This window comes from Malus domestica, chromosome 17, assembly GCF_042453785.1.
Source record: "Malus domestica chromosome 17, GDT2T_hap1".
NCBI lineage: Eukaryota > Viridiplantae > Streptophyta > Magnoliopsida > Rosales > Rosaceae > Malus > Malus domestica.
This window is the reverse complement of record NC_091677.1, coordinates 28,579,877-28,596,260: the sequence shown is the minus strand read 5'-3', so window position 1 is coordinate 28,596,260 and position 16,384 is coordinate 28,579,877. Positions and strand designations below refer to the sequence as shown.

The following is a 16,384-nucleotide window of genomic DNA, read 5'->3' as shown; positions in this document are numbered from 1 at the left end:
CAAGCCATGCCGAGTGTGCTACCTCTTCTATGAAGCCGGCCTCCAATAGTTTGTCGATTTCTACCTCGATGATTGCTACTCGTTCGGGAGCGAAATGTCTTCTTTTTTGAATTACTGGTTTGGCAGTTGGATCGACGTGCAGCTTGTGGCAGGCCACTTTAGGATCAATACCAGGCATGTCGGATGGTGACCATGCGAAGATATCTCAATTTTTCCTAAGGAAAATTGTGAGTTCTTCCTTCTCGTCTGGGCTTAATCGTGAGCCAATTTTAGCCGTCTTTTCCGGCTGTTGGGGATCAAGAATGATGTCCTCGTCGTCCTCTTCGGGTTTCCATCCTATCTTGTCTGCTTGGGCGCCATCTTCTCGATCTATCTGCTGTAATTGCTATTTGGCAATTTCTTTGCCCTTTTGAACTTCGGTAACCTCTACGGGGGTAAAGGTTTTCTTCTTTGTTTCTTTTAACATTTGCACAGTGCATCGTCGGGATGAAACCTGGTCAGACTTGATCTCTCCGACTCCTCCTCCCGGGATGCGGAATCGGATTTTTTGATACTTGACGGAAGTGACAGCATCCAGCTTGATCAACCAAGGTCTCCCAAGAATCCCATTGTAGGGAGATGGGTCGCTTACAATCGTGAATGTTTGTTTTGAGACGACTGGCGGTGTTTTTACTTCAAGTATGATATGACCGATGGCAGTTGAGGTGTGTCCGTTGAATCCAGTAAGTACCTCTGCCCGGCGTATGATTGTACTTTCCAGGCCCATCTTCTGAATGACTGAAAGTTGAAGTAGGTTGACCGCACTTCCATTGTCAACCATCATCCTGTCGACTATAGCATGGGCTAGTTGGACAGATACTACTAATGCATCGTCGTGTGGGAAATCGACTCATTCTGCATCCTGCTCCGTGACGCCAATGATAGGTCCAGGTTAGGTATCGACTGCATGAACTTGTGAGATTAGTAAGGCCTGCTGGATCTTCCTCTTTTTGGAGTTATTAGTAGCCCCTAAGTGCTCGGACTCAGCGAAAATGCCATTGATTCGAATCGTCTTAGTTGGTGGCTCATCATCTCCGTCTGCATTCCTTTTTGGCTGCTCAGCTGGCTTGTCCAAATATCTATTGACTTTGCCTTCTTTCACGAGTTTCTCTAGGTAGTTCTTCCAAGTGTAGCAATCGTTGGTTGTGTGACCGGGACCTCGGTGGAATGCACAATACTTAGTGTGGTCCAACTTGGAAGTATCTCCTTTTGACTGCTTCGGCAACTTGAACCATGGTTCATTCTTGACGTCACGAAGGATTTGATGAATCGGAATTGAGAACTTAGAATAGTTGTTGGTCATCGGGCCTTCTTTGGTCGTGGGTCGGTCCCTGCGCTTGAACTCCTGCCTGCCCTTGTTGGGTTGTTTTTCATCCTTCTTTTGAGCAGCTACCAACTCTTTTCGAGGTTGTTCGGGAGCCTTTTCTGCTTGTCGAGCCTCGTCCCAAAGCGCATGCTTTTCTGCCAGAGCAAAGGAATCTGCTAGAGTTAGGTCTTCTTTCATGATCATTTCTCCAAACAGTGGGTGGTCCGCTGGTAGTCCTTTTTGGAAGGCTGCACTTGCTATCGAGTTGTCGCATCCGACGATCTTCACCTTCTCTGCTTTGAATCTCTTCACGTAATCGCGAAGCGACTCTTTTGGGTTTTTCTTTACGTTGAACAGGTGATCGGACTTCTTCTTGATCGATCGATAAGATGAGTATTCTTTGGTGAAGACCAAGGAAAGATCATCAAAATTCTGGATGGATCGTGCCGGCAAGGTATGAAACCAATCTTGCGCCTCGCCTTGTAAAGTAGTGGCGAATATTTTGCACATAAGGGCGTCATTATTCCGATAAAGGACCATCGCATTTCGGTAATGCTTCAAGTGTCTTTCGGGATCCCCATCTCCTTTGAAAGATGTGAAGTGTGGCATGCTAAACTTGCGCGGAGGCTCTGCCTGCTCGATCTCATCCGCGAAAGGTGACCTGCTCATGTTGGTCATATTTCGCCTTAGTGCCTCATCAACCATTTCGTTGCGCCGAAAATCACGCATCCGTTCATTGAAAAGCCTTTCTACCTCTTCTTGGATTTGCTTTTGTTGGGGTAGCGGAGCTTTTGGCTGCCCTTGGTCTTTTTCTACCGGTCTAGGCTGCTCTTCTTCTCGCTCGGCTCGTCTACGCTGTGGCTGCAATGGATGAGATAGATTCCTAGCAGGCGAGGGATTTCTTTGCAGGCTACGGGTTGAACTAGAGCCAGATTGAACGATCGTTTCCTTCCGTTTGTCAGGCTACCTGCTCCGATGTGATGTGGAGGATATTCCTTATGAGCCTAATCGCGAATGAATGCTTTGCCTGGAAGGTTGCCCATGTTGATTATCAAAGCATGGCCCCAACCGTGAATGTATACTTGCTCGTGGGCCTAACCGAGAGTGCACGCTCCTCCGCGCGCTAAGACGGGAGTATACGCTATTTCGGGGGCCCAATCGAGAGTGCACTGTCTGAATGCTCCACTTGTGATGGGTTGAATGGCTGCTTTCCAGGACGCTGTTTAAAAAGCTCCTTGTCTACCCTTGTTCTACTCCGGGAAACTTCATCGTGAGCGCGATGCATCTCAGTGCGTTGTAAAAGTTGATTCACCAAGGTGGTTTATTGTGCAAGGGCGCTCGTCAATTTTATGACTTGTCGGGACAAGTTTTGTTCGCCATTCAGATTGGAAGAACTTGGATGGAATGCACCTACTTGAACAATGAAAGGGTGGTTGACTCCAAGTGCGAGATTTGAGTTGGGGAATGTCAAATCTGCAGAGAAATGTGGTGAAAACGCCTCAGCCTCGATGATTGGTCCGGATGGTTGAGATTGTCTCGGGCGGACTTGGGCAGCTTGGGAAACCATGAAAACAGGCTGGGCTGCGGGGGCAGGCTGGATCACTGGGGCAGGCTGGATCGTTGGAGCAGGCTGGGCTACAAGAACAGGCTGGATCACGGGAACAGGCTGGGCTACAAGAGCAGGCTGGATCACGGGAGCAGGCTGCTTAATGCGCGGTGCATGTGAATGTGAGGCTTGGGCTTTGGTCCACGTAAACTTGGATGGCACGACTCGGGCCGTGGTGAAGGCTCCATGGACCTCGCCATGAGTGGCTACCGAAGTAGCCACCGTGGTGGTTCCCATGGCGGCCGTGGTGAAGGCTCCATAGACCTCGCCACGAGCGGCTACCGAAGTAGCCACCGTGGTGGTTCCCATGGCGGCCGTGGTGAAGGCTCCATGGACCTCGCCACGAGCGGTTACCGAAGTAGCCCCCGCGGTGGTTCCCATGGTGGCTGTGGTGAAGGCACCATGGACCTCGTCGCGGGTGGCTACCGAGGTAGCCATCACGGTGGTTCCCATGGTGGAAGCTCGTGGTGATGATGCCGCTCCCCTTCTTGTCGCATTTTGCCTCATGGATCTCCGTAGTCCCATTTCTTGAATACTAGAATTTTTACTTGCGGAATTTTCTAAATTTCTAGTCATTATATTTTTCTTATACGTTTTATCAAAGAACCTTTGCAAGTAAAAAATTCTAATAATAAGAACGTATGAAAAATATTCAAATAGACTAGAAAATAAAGAAAAAACCTTTTTGTACGAGAGTCTTCTACGAGTATGGATTACAACTCTCAATGAAAGCACAAATTTGTGGATGCAAATTTTCTCCTCTTCGATCTTGGACGATTTTGCACCTACAAAACAACTAGCACCTTAGGTTAAGGCCAAAAGCCTCACGCGCCCACGATGAATGGGGGGGGGCTTTGGCCGAAGAACCTCCGATGCCAAAGTTAGAAATTTAGAGAGAAATAGTGTTTAGAGTGTTTTGGAATTTTTGCAAGAGGTTTGGAATGAGTGTTTGGTAGAAATGGGTGACTATTTATAGGACCAAATTGGTCCACATTTTCAAGAAAAGGGCCGGCCCCTTTGTGTGCTTTTGGGTGAATTTTTGGTTTTATTAGCCACTTTATTGGCTAATAAAATATTATAGAAATAAATGGGAAGTTACTAAATTGAATGGTTATCATTATTTGGCTAATGAAGTGGAGGAAATATGAAAAGATAAGGAAAAAGAGAGGGAATGTGGCCGGCTCCTAGATGGGAGTTTTGGGTTTTATTTTTGGTTTAATTAGCCAATTAATTGGCTAATTAAATATGAAAGGAGATATTTTATTATTTATGGTATTGATTGGCTAATTTAAAAGGGAAAGAAAGGTGGAAAAGGTAGAAAAAAGGTGATGGAATAGATTTTGAATGGGGTAGCCGGCCCTATGCCATTTTTTAGGTTTGAGTGGATGTTTCAAATTGGTAATTAAGGGATGATTTTAGGAGATATGGGAAGAATATATTATTTAGATAATTAATTAACTAAATAATATATTAGGGAAATTAAGTTTTGGAAATAATTACCTAAAATAAGATAATTTGGAATTAGTTACCTCTTCTGGAGTATTTTTGAATTGGTTGAGGATGATTACCCACTATTTGCGCGTAGGAATCCCGGTATGCCTCAAGGGTATTTTTGTCATCTTTCGTTCAAAAGTCCACGTGTCGCCTGGTGAATATTTTTGGTTCCACACCAATTAAACGAATATATATTTTTGGTATTGATGAAGATGGATGTAACTGTTAACCGATGAGGAATCTGTTACCTAATGGGTATGTTATGGATAATCCCCAATGGTTAATTTGTGATTATGAATGTTAATTTTGTTGGTTATGGAGATGGATATAGCATTTCCATCACAAAACCAAACTATTGACATCCCTAGATAATCAGGATGGTGAGCCCACAAAGGTAGGGCCAGCCACGCTATTTACTTCAACGACTCGAATGGCCATCGAGTACAACCCATTCGGCAGACATTTCATCTTCTCTAGAATACGCTTTTGTCCATGTTCATAGGAAGTTATGCAAAGATAATCCACTCCATTCTCTTCTGTGGTTTCGACATGATAACTGTTATCTCAAATATCCTTAAAGCTCAATAATGTTCTTCCAAATCCAGGATAATATAAGGCTTCTTGAATGGTAAATTTAAGAAGCCTTATTATTTTAACTATTTTTTAATTTTATACCTGATTGGCCAACTGACGTGCCGTCGTGCACTATAATTTTACTCGATGAAATTTTCGTTGGTATAAGTTCACCATATTATTTAATTATTAGGTAATTTAGCCAAAAGTCAATAAAAATTTTACTATTGCCCTATATCAATGACATATTTTTGTTTTGGACTTAATCAATGATATATTTTTATTTTTATTAATTAGGCATATGTCAATGATGAATACCACATAGGCTTTACGTCATTATAAATAGTTAGAATTTGACTATTATATCACTCACTCTCTCTCTCTCTAAATGCCATATGGGCTTGCTATTATAAATATGGATTTAGATCATCTTCAGATCAATTTTGTGGAGATCCTCCAGACTGATGTATCTCATCCATTGATACAAATCCAACGACCAAAATCTCTTATCCTTCATCTTTTCACCTCAACTATTCTTTTTCTCTCACTTCGAAGCTATCAACCTCGAACCACCAACTCCCCAAATTCCAAATTAAATTCAACCCCACCTCAAAATCAGCCCCAACACTACCACAACCACAAATTGCAGGTCCCTCACCTTATTATACAACCCGTCCCTACATTTACAATTTTATAAATTTCAAAAATGTGATTGGACAAAAATGCCCTTAGAGGCAAGGTTTTTGACTCTCGTTGACCTTTGGTTAGAGACATGTATGACATATTCTTTTAGCGTTTCCTGGTAGTGCTCGACAGTACGAACGTGTAGGCGTGAACAGATTTCAGTTTGGAGATAAAACGAAGATTTTATGAAACTACGCAGCTTGAGGGATATTTTAAATATTGTACATTTTATCTATGTTCGTGGGACCCATCCTTGCTGGTCCCCTCTCCCATTTAGCCGCGTGTCCTACTTTTCCCTTAGCTCTCTATCACTCTCATCTCTCTGTCACTCTCAATTCTCTCTCGTCTCTCTATCCCAAGTACTTTCCTTTTCACTTTCAGACCTCCTTTTTCCTGAGCCCTCTCACACCCACACACCAGTACACCCTCAAGGACACCCCAGCGACATCTCAACGCCACCATCATCATCGGTGTGAATAATTTCGTTCCTCCTCCTCTGTGAAGCTCAGGAGAACCCGGCAATGTCCCAGCGAACCTCAGGTTTTTCGATTCAAGATTTGGTCGAATCTAGCCGTCTCACAACGAGCTTCAGGCAAGGGACTCTTTCTTTTGTCCCACTCTTCGATTTGGTAATGAAATCGAGTTCTTGGGTTGATGATCAACACGATGGGAGCTTTCCAAGCTCCAGCCTTACTCCCTCGTGAAGAAAGGGGCCTTCGAGCCCAAACCCTAAAGACAGGCCCTTAGGGTGGGGCCAAACCCGAGCCTTAGGCCCATTATCCTTAAAACCCAACCTATCTAGTTTTATTTTTATTTAATTATTTTTCTTTCTGAAACCCAAAACAATTGGGTCAGGCTTTCAAGCCCAAGGCCTTGACCCAAAACCCTTTCGGTCTCAGGCTTTTGGGTTGTGTGAACTTGGGCTTAAGCCTAGATGACCCAAGCCCAAAACCTTAGCAGGCCAAAGCCCAGGACCCAACCAAGCCCAAACCCATTTAGGCCCAACTCGGTCCAACCCAAACCCTAGACCTGTATACCGACCCGGTTAACGTTGACCGTTGACTTTGACCGTCAAAGTTGACCATTGACTTTTCAGGTTGGCTTTTTTGGGTTTTCATCTGAGACCCCCTAGGCTAATTTCGACGTCCCGCACCCGTTTCCGACATCCGTTTTCCCAAATTCATTCGTTTGGATAGAGTTTTATTAATTGGACCCTTTATGTGCTTAGGTGCAATTACTATCGGAGATTTCGGCTTCCTAGCTTGAACGGATGTGACTTCACAAGTATCTGTGAGTGGGTCATTTCTTTTTATAAGTATTTGCATACTTGATAGTTTCCAGTTATACTTTGAAAAGAATTTACTATGTACGCCTTGCTTAGACTAAAGTTACATGAAGTAGCGAAATGACGAAATTTAGGAAATTATTCTGAATCCTAAAGGTCCATAGGTATGCGTGAGATACCATTATTATATTTTATAGCTATGATTAATTAATGTTACAAGAATTGTTGTGTTGTTGTGAAAATCTAAAATAATCATACTGGATGCGTAGGTAAGTTACCTTGTTGACTAGAATTATTGAATTGTTATGGCATGAATATATTTATGCTACCTATTCATCATTGTTGCACCTCAATGTTAGTATTTGCCCTAGAGCCAGGGCCAGGGCCAGTCCTTCACGTATATGTTCACATCCGCACCATTCATTCACCTTGGATCCAAGTAGGTGCCAGTCTTGTCGTATAGATTACACTAGGCAATTTCGACTCGTATGTGCTCGCAATTCGGTGCCAACCTTCACGTGATCGTAGTAGTAGAGCCCATTGATTACACCTAGTCCTGTTCGTTTTAGAAATTATCTGTATGAACTCGTGTGTCAGCATAGGTTGATGAGCATTCGTTATAATGTGTTTACTATTTCGAGATTATGTGATATTGGTCACCTTGTGCTTATTTACAATAGTTGTGCCTTATTGATTTCTTGAGACCTTGCAGGCCACGACAAGTATTTTCTTATTGTACATAGTACGTATATTTTTGGAAACTATAATTGGTTTTACGGCGAGGGGTTGTAATGCTTTTTAAAAGGCTTTTACAAAACGTTATTTTCTGACCCACTAAACTTTGTTTTTCACCCCTACAGGTATAGTAGCTGTGCTTATGTGTAAACAAGGATTCTGGCAAATCTCAGCAGATGGTTATCTTCAATGGTATAACCTTCATCCTATTTACTATATTGTCTTATGCTCTGACATTACGTGTGAAAAGGGTTCAATCCCACTCACCAGCACACTCTTTTGATTAGGCACTTTTAGGTTTCAAATTTATTCACATCCATTTTCTACTACACTACACTTTATGACTTCGTCACCCTCCAGGTGTCGGCCAGCACAACTTGATTCGGTGTCCAAGTGGACATTCCGGGTTGGGGTGTGTCATTACCCTCTCCAAAATCAACCTCACCACTACCACATCCCTCAATTGCAAGTCCCTTGACTTTAAAATCTTAGATGATGTTAACGAAACAACAAAGAGAGGGGTCGTGCAAACCAATGTCTTTTGGTTGCATAAATCTTTTTTCATAATTATGGAGAGAGAAATCTCAAAGATGATGAAGAAGAAAGAGATGACAAATAAAAAGCTAAAACAATAAGGGATAGTGAACAAATAAATTAGACTTCGAGCACATATGACTTGCAATCGAATTTGGAGTTTGTTAATAATGGAGGGGTGTGGGGGTGCAAAGGATAAATAGGAGTTGAGGGCAAAAAGAGGCGGGGGAAGAGGCTTCGGCCGTTGCGTTTCTATTCCTATAAAATTGATCATGAGATGATCTAAATCCTATAAATAGTTAGAACATGTATATCCTATCACTCTCTCGCCCTTCGTTTACATGGAGGAGTCTATTCAACTGAAAAAAAAGGAACCAGGAAATGAACATTGCATTGCAATGTCTGAATCAAAATGTAAAAAACAGAACCAGGAAACACTGTATTGCAACGTCTGAATTTAAATGTAAAAATATAAATAAAACAAAATCGGGAAACGGACACTGCATTACAATGTCCGAATCTAAATTAAAAAAATAGAGCTAGGAAACAGACACTGCATTACAATGTCTGAATCTAAATGTAAAAATCAAGAGTCACTGAGGTGTGAATTATTGGAGATGTGTGAGTGATGGAAAAAATAAAACCAAGAAACGGACACTGCAACGCAGTGTTTGAATCCAAAAGTGAAAAACAAAACCAGGACACGGACACTGCATTGCAATGTCTGAATCCAAATGTACAAAGGAACATGTAGGAGGCATGTGAGTGATGAAAAAAACAAAACTAGTAAACGGATGTTGCAACGCAGTGTATGAATCCAAATGTAAAAAAACAAAATCAAGAAACAGACAATGTATTGCAATGTTTGATCCATATTGACTTATTCCAAATATAAAACTATAAGAAAGGGAGTGTTAGTTGAAGTGGGTGTTAGCTGTAGTGGTAGATTTTGTAATTTTTGTTTAATTTAAATGCATTTAAATATTACAATACATGATTAACCTATTTATAATTAACATAATATTGTTGATCTATTGTCAATATTGTAACTTTTTATTGATTTTTCACAAAATCACCCTTAATTATTTTTAGCATAATGATGCCCCACAGACTATTTCGTTGGTTAATAGGATATTTTGCAAATGGTGCAACACAATTTTGCTTACATGGATTGATACAAGTCATTAGATTAATCCAATGGTTAACATTTTGTTAAATTCTTGAAATGCACCGATGTTAAATGTAGAGACTTGGGATCATGTTCATGTTGTCTATTGGTGTCAATCACAATCGGCCACTATTTTAAATGGATGTTAAAAGTGAATTTTTGGGGAGGTTTACAAGAATCTCCCGCCTGGACATATCCACAAGAATTTCTAGAAGGTGTGATTTGCAAGTTAAACAAGGTTCTTTACGACCTCAAGCAGTAACCATGAGCTTGGTGCGCACAACTTAATTAAACACTCATACAACTTAATTAAACACTCATAAATATAGGGTTCAAAAGGAGTAATGTTGATTCTTCGTTGTTAAGAGAAAAGTTTCATGTACAATAGTGGGATAAATGTTTTTTTTTGGTCAATTAGTGGGATATATGTTGATAAACATCTCAAGTACTTTCAACACAAGAAGTTTTGTATTAAAGATTTGGAGTTTCTGAAATACTTTCCTGGAATTGAGATTACTTATCAAACAAGGGTTTATTTCCGAATCAAAGAAAATAAGTGCTAGACCTACTACAAGAAACTGGGAAGCTTGGCTCAGGACCAGTTCCAACTGATGCAGTAAGAAGCTTGGGTTGGATGGAGACTTATTATCTGATATTGGCTTGGGCAGTACCAAAGAATGGTCACTTGGTTGATTTGTTTCACTAACACGACCTAATAGCAGTTATGCAGTGAGCATGGTCAATCAAGAACAAGCCATATGCAAGCAGTGTATCAAAACCTTTCAATATTTAAAGGGATCTCCAGGAAGAGGGGTTTTAATGAAGAAGAATAATCACACCCAAATTGTTGGATATACTAATGCAAGTTGGGCTGGATGTAAAGTTGATAGAAAATCAACAACCGGATATTGGACTTTCGTTGGAGGAAATTTAGTAACTTGGAAGAGCAAAAAACGGAATGTTACTGCTCGGTTTGCTACCAATGAAATGAAAACCCTGCTGATGTTTTCACCAAAGGTTTGCTGTCAAATAGACTTCAAGAAATATTATCCAAGCTTGGCTCGAATGACATCTTCGCTTCAGTTTTATAGGGAGAGTTGAAATTACTGAAGTGTTTATTTCTCGGTTGGATATTACTTGAAAGATGAGAGGTGTGGAGTCTCCTTGGAAGCTGGCGCGACGTCTCTTAGAAGTTGTTTACATTAAATTAGGTAGCATATGCTAGCTAGCCGTTGTACCTATACTCATATAAATTTGTGGGAGCTCTCAAGTTGTTCTTATGAATAAGAATACGTAGGCCTCTTTGTCGAACCGTGTATAAAACATTGTGTTCTTTGATTATTCTTTCCTTTTTCCACAGAAAAAAATTGGGTTGCTCTAAATTTTGACAAACTACGTAATAACTTACATTAAATTTATCTTAATTTTCTGAAGGAGGGAGTATTCGAACCCAAGATGCAGTGCTTATAGACAAAGTCTGTATCCACGAAAACAATCCACCACTTGCAGGTTGCTCTAACAAAATGGGATTGAAATTCAAGGTTGGACTAAAATTCTGACCATAAAATGTGTTTAGCAAAATTGGATTCTTTTAGTTGAGTGCTGAACTGAGTTGATTCTCCAACAAATAAAGTTTCGATTCTGTTATGTGCTTTTTGAAAATGCTATCACCTTTTTTTCATTTAATTCCGTTTGGACAGTAACATATTACAAGCATTTTCTTGCTGAAAACAAAAGATGAAAACATTTACAAGCATATACTTATTGGCAAAGGATCCACCCATGTAAAAAATAAATAAAAAGCAGGCGAGATAAATTGTCATAAAAAAGGAAAATAGAAATTGTTATTACTAGTCCAAGATAGTCATCGGTGTCATCGTACACTTTGTTCTTCGTTCGTTTGCGCTGAGTACTTCAGCCATTTGTCATATATCAGGTAAATTGAACTGGATCTAACAAACCCCGATGGTATTTGTAAAGGATTAAATTAATAGGCTGAGAATAGGAAAGCAATGTGTTATAGATCGATCATTCAAGGGAAATTTGAGCATGCATATCTAACTACAAATTTAGTGTTAAGAACTGCAGTCCCTGTTTGTTAGTGTTGGAATTTCAACAGTTTGATGGGGATCGAGCAAACTCGAGGAGGTTCAAGTATTTCTCGAGGGACTCGTACGTGAAGGTTCAAGTGCTAATAATTCATTGAAAGATTACACAAATCAAATACTCCATGTATGTACGTAGATGTATACGTATTACATACATAAATTGTACTTAGGTTGGTTGTGGAAGGAAGCTTGTTTCCAGTTTCCACAACAGATGAGGATGAAGCAAGCCATTGACTAACTAGTGCTTCCCTTGATGTGGAAAAAAACCGAGAAAAGAACGAAACAACTTTGCTGTTATAGAACAGTTGAACCAAATTAAAGTACAAGGGAATTTCTACAGGATCATAAGCAGTAACATAACCATGACGTACGGAAACATCCTCGTTAACCATGTGTCACGGTTACCACAAGTATTCGAAAACATAATATAAAGAAAAAAAACTGAGCCAAACGAATCTGCCCCACCTAAATAAACAAAGAAGAAAAGAATGTTTGAAACTCAAACCAGTTACTGTTCTTTCCTTTGCTTTTCCTCGGCAGACCATTCAGTTGGACTTAATCTTTCTTAACTACGTAGAATCTGCAAAATCTACACAAAAATGAAAAACAATGTGATGTTATTACTTTTCTGCGAACATGCTTAGTAACTAATTAAAGTAGCAAACAGAAACTGTATGAATAATCCAGCCAACAGTTTGAATTTGATATGGGGCGGTTTGATAAAACTGAAAACTCGTTTGGTAACTGAAACAAAAAGCTAAACTGAATGTCAAATTTTGGAAACTCAAAGGAATGGCTTACCTAGTAGAAAATGAAGATGGATGATGTTCAAAGCTGGCGGGTTGAATTGAGAGAGGAAGTGGAAGACGGTCGATCTGAAATAGTACCATTCTCAGCCTCCTCACCTTGTATGCAGAAGACAGGCGAGGTGCCGTCAGAGGTGCCGAAGCGGGTTCCAAAGATTGAAGAGTGCTGCTGCTGCCAAGCGCGAGTGGAAACTGATGGCGTAAAACTGGACTGAAGGGTACTCCCATGATTCCCATCACCCCCATGATTGTGAGGCCGAGGCTGAGCATATGAGTGAGAGTGTGAGTTGAATACAAAGCCCCCATCAAGTCCTCTGTTTTCATTGCTCCATGCCACCATTCTCTGATAACTGGAGGAGTCAAATCCAGTTCCCACTGCGGCGGCGAAAAGGGCTTGAGAGGACTGCTGAGTGTGAGTGTGATTGTGATGAATGTTTAGGCCTTGGTCTTGGAAAGAGTGGAGAGAGAGGCCAAGGTCTTGGGTAGTTGCTGAAATTAGATGGGGATCGGTTGGGTAACTACGGAAATCGTCAACGGAGGAAGCAGCGGCGGCGTTGCTACTAGTGTTTGTGGGGAAGAAGGACTTCATGGTGTCAGCTATGTTGTCTGAGTCTAGAGTTGGCAGAATGTTGAAGTTCGAATCGTTGTCTGATTGCCTTTGCCTTTGGAGCTCAAAGTTAAAGTTGTAGCTGGTGGAGGACTCTGATTGCTGCTCAGCTGCGGCAATTACCATATCATTTGGATTTGGTCCATTTGGATTTGGATTTGATGATCGAAACGGATCATCAGCTTCGGCAGCATGGTTACTAGTAGTGATAGGATGCCAAGGTGGAAGCTCAACGAGCTTGTCAATGGAAGATTTGGCCTTCTTGATGAGCCAGTCCACGGCTTTACTGGGTCTATCATATCCGAGGCGGTCTTGAACATCATAGAATTGGATGGCAGTGTGGGCGGACAACCGGACACGGCGGTCTCTGGGGCCTTTGGCGGTGTAAATCTTGCTGTGACGGTCTTTGCGTCCGGTGGATCGAACAATGTGGCCGCCTTGGACTTCTACAATCTCTCCCCCACAACCCTCCATTCCCATATTATTCTCTCCTTTTTTTTTTTTTTGGTATTATTTTCTGCTAATTGTTTTGGTTGAGTGTGGCCGTTGCTGTCACAATTCTAATACTATCTGCTTCTGCTGCTGCTGCTGCTAATCCCGAAAACTCACCAGACCAGATTCCAAACCCCAATAGACGCTACAAAAATCCACACTTCACAGGCTGCAGGCACAGAAATTTTACACCACTTTTGATCCTACAGGTTTATAGATAAGGTAACTAACTTCTTGGTCCATAAAAAGGAGAGATTCTTGTGTGCATGGCTGAAGTGGTGTATCCAATTAATGATACACTGATGACGGGTGTGCAGAGAGACTATTGGTGGGTGAGTTTTTCTGTGGCCACAGAACCACCGAATTTAAAGAGAAAGAAAACAGAAAATGAATTAAAATGGAAAATTTAAGCAACTACCCAAGTTGTAGCTAGTATTTATTGGGTATAAATTATATAATATACCCATCAAGAAAAAGGGAAAAAATAAAGAGAATCACAGCAGAACTTAGGGGTCTAAAGTAGAAAAACAAATTTCCGCAAATTGAAACTGGAATATGAGATTTTGAGATGTAGGAAAGAGAGGGCGGTGACTCCTAGTCCTAGCTTGGTCCAGAGAGGAGAGAGACAGAGAGAGAGAGAGAGAGAGAGAGAGGTGTGGATGAATGTGTAAAGGAGGAGATTAGAAATCTCACCCCCACAGGCACAAACCAGTATAACAAGGGAAGAGATCCCATTTACATCTCTCCCACCAAATCCTAAGAATTAAGAGATCCGAACCCTTAAAATTTAATTCAATGGCTACAAACAGGGAGCTCTCTAAAAGTTATAATAATTGTAGCCGTTGAATTAAATTTCAAAAGTCCAGATCTCTGGATCCTTAGGATTTGATGAGAGAGATCCGGATGGGATCTCTTTCCGTATAACAATAGCAGGTCCCAACCAAACTCAACTCCTTTATAACAATGTTTGGTTACTAAAATTTCTCCTCAAAACACTACGTGATTGATTAAAAAAACTTCATGCTCATAACCGAAATTGTTAATATTGTAAATCTTTATGTAAAAATTATTTATGCAAAAATACAATCAAAACAAATGTTTGTTTAGTCAATAAACTAAAAAAAAAAAAGAAAAAAAATAAACGGTTAGTAATTCTTGTTTATACAATTTGAACCTACCACAAAACGTTTTAAGGGAAATTCTTGTTCATGCTTGGAGTAACTTGTCATGCACATGCAATTATAAGAGTTTTAGGTAATTAGCTATGAATCTATGATTAGAGTCATGGTTTGATAGAGAGGTGACTGTCGAGGCTACCACTTTCGCGCACAGCTTTTCAAGGTTTTGACAATGATATCTAACAACTTTTCTAGTTCCTTTACTTTACTATCTTTATTTTGCAAGAGTTCTACCACAAAAAGATGTATTCTCACAGCTAAAATAAACGACAGACGTGCTTCCTTCTGCTCCACTTCATCAGTACGTTATATGCATTTTGCACTCCCTAGATTTGTCACATGGCTGTCGTAACATTTCACCATTTTTGGTGGATGATTCAATTGTTTAACAATGATTGAAATTAATTTAGAATAGGTTGTAAGATTATGTCAATTTAGACTTCACAATTTCTTTTATGATTTGATAATCTGACACAAAAAAAAACACGACATAACAAGTTTTGGATCAACACGTTAATTAATCAGGATTGTTATCAAGTCATCGGTTAAGAATTTATTCTTAACAAATTTACCAGCGGGTTACTCGTTTCAACGGTTAAGAAAATTAGTTTGATAATTTATATTACTAAAAAAAAACTTACTAGTTAATATAATACCCATAGTATTTAATCTCACGTAAGTGAGATTGAAAATTCCAGCACTTTAAATGTAACAAAGCAATTTAAAAATACAAAAGCACATTAAAAATTCATAATAATTAATTTACGAGTGTAAAAAATGTGAAAAAAATATGTAAACACTCGCAATCGCATCTTTTACACTTTGAGTGGTACGTCGTTGTTTGAATTTTTAAAACCATACAAACCCTCATGAACATTGTTTTTAGAGGGAGTTCAAGATAAATAAAAATTCATAATAATTAATGTACGAGTGTGAAAAAGGTGAAGAAAAAAAATATATATATAAATGCTCGTGATTGCATCCTTTACGCTTAAGATGGTTACATCATCATTTAGATTTTCAAAACCCTCATGAATAGTGTTTTTTGTTTGAGTGCACTAGTAATAAAAATTCATAATAATTTATGTAGAAGTATGAAAAATGTAAAAAAAAAAAAAAATATATATATATATATATATACAATCACTCGTAATGCAAGTTTTACAACTTTCGTGAACGGATCAACTCCGAAATTCGACACCATCCATGGTACACTATAATATATATCTTTCATATAATATAATGCTATTGTTTTATTTCTTTTCATAATTATTTTTGGTAAACTATTCATAATTTGAATGGTTTATAACGTTTGGTTTTTCTATGCTTAGTTTATGTGAAAGATAATGCTAATGTGGAATACATTACTAAAAACATCATCAATATAACCCTTGAAGATAATATATCAAGCTAAAGTTCCAATATCATTTCACTCGGTAATTGATGAAAATCGAAGGGTTTGTGGCAAAAAATACAATGTGCAAGTTTTGAGTCTCATTGGCAAGGTTCTAACTTTTGAGAAAAGCTCCATAACCTTGAAAAAAAAATTCCCATCATTTTGCATTTAAAAGATATTTTGTAGTAATGTACTAAAGTTTTTTCATTAGGTTCTTATTTTGGGTTATGTAATACTTGAAAGACAAATGTATTTTTATGTTTTGAAGTAATATTTGTGCAATAATAAGTTAAATGGATACAAATATAGTAGTAATTTTTTTTTTTGTTTATGTATGGAAGTAAAATATATTTTCTTTAACGGATCTTGTCAT

General features: G+C 39.5%; 3 protein-coding genes across 3 annotated transcripts; all 3 read right to left on the bottom strand.

Annotated features, from left to right (window-relative positions):
- Positions 1-385: 385 nt before the first annotated feature.
- Positions 386-820, bottom strand: LOC139193448 (uncharacterized). The gene has a single exon (XM_070816473.1). The coding sequence runs from the start codon at positions 818-820 to the stop codon at positions 386-388; it is 435 nt and encodes a 144-aa protein (XP_070672574.1).
- Positions 821-931: 111 nt separating this feature from the next.
- On the bottom strand, positions 932-2,074 carry LOC139193447 (uncharacterized). Its single transcript, XM_070816472.1, has one exon. It carries the CDS (start codon positions 2,072-2,074, stop codon positions 932-934), a length of 1,143 nt encoding a protein of 380 aa, XP_070672573.1.
- Positions 2,075-11,806: 9,732 nt separating this feature from the next.
- Positions 11,807-14,320, bottom strand: LOC103405628 (transcription factor TCP4-like). The gene is made up of 2 exons (XM_008344646.4): positions 12,334-14,320; positions 11,807-12,121 (listed from the first exon to the last, which is right to left on the bottom strand). The coding sequence occupies exon 1, from the start codon at positions 13,423-13,425 to the stop codon at positions 12,361-12,363; it is 1,065 nt and encodes a 354-aa protein (XP_008342868.3). The 5' UTR covers positions 13,426-14,320; the 3' UTR covers positions 11,807-12,121; positions 12,334-12,360.
- Positions 14,321-16,384: the final 2,064 nt, after the last annotated feature.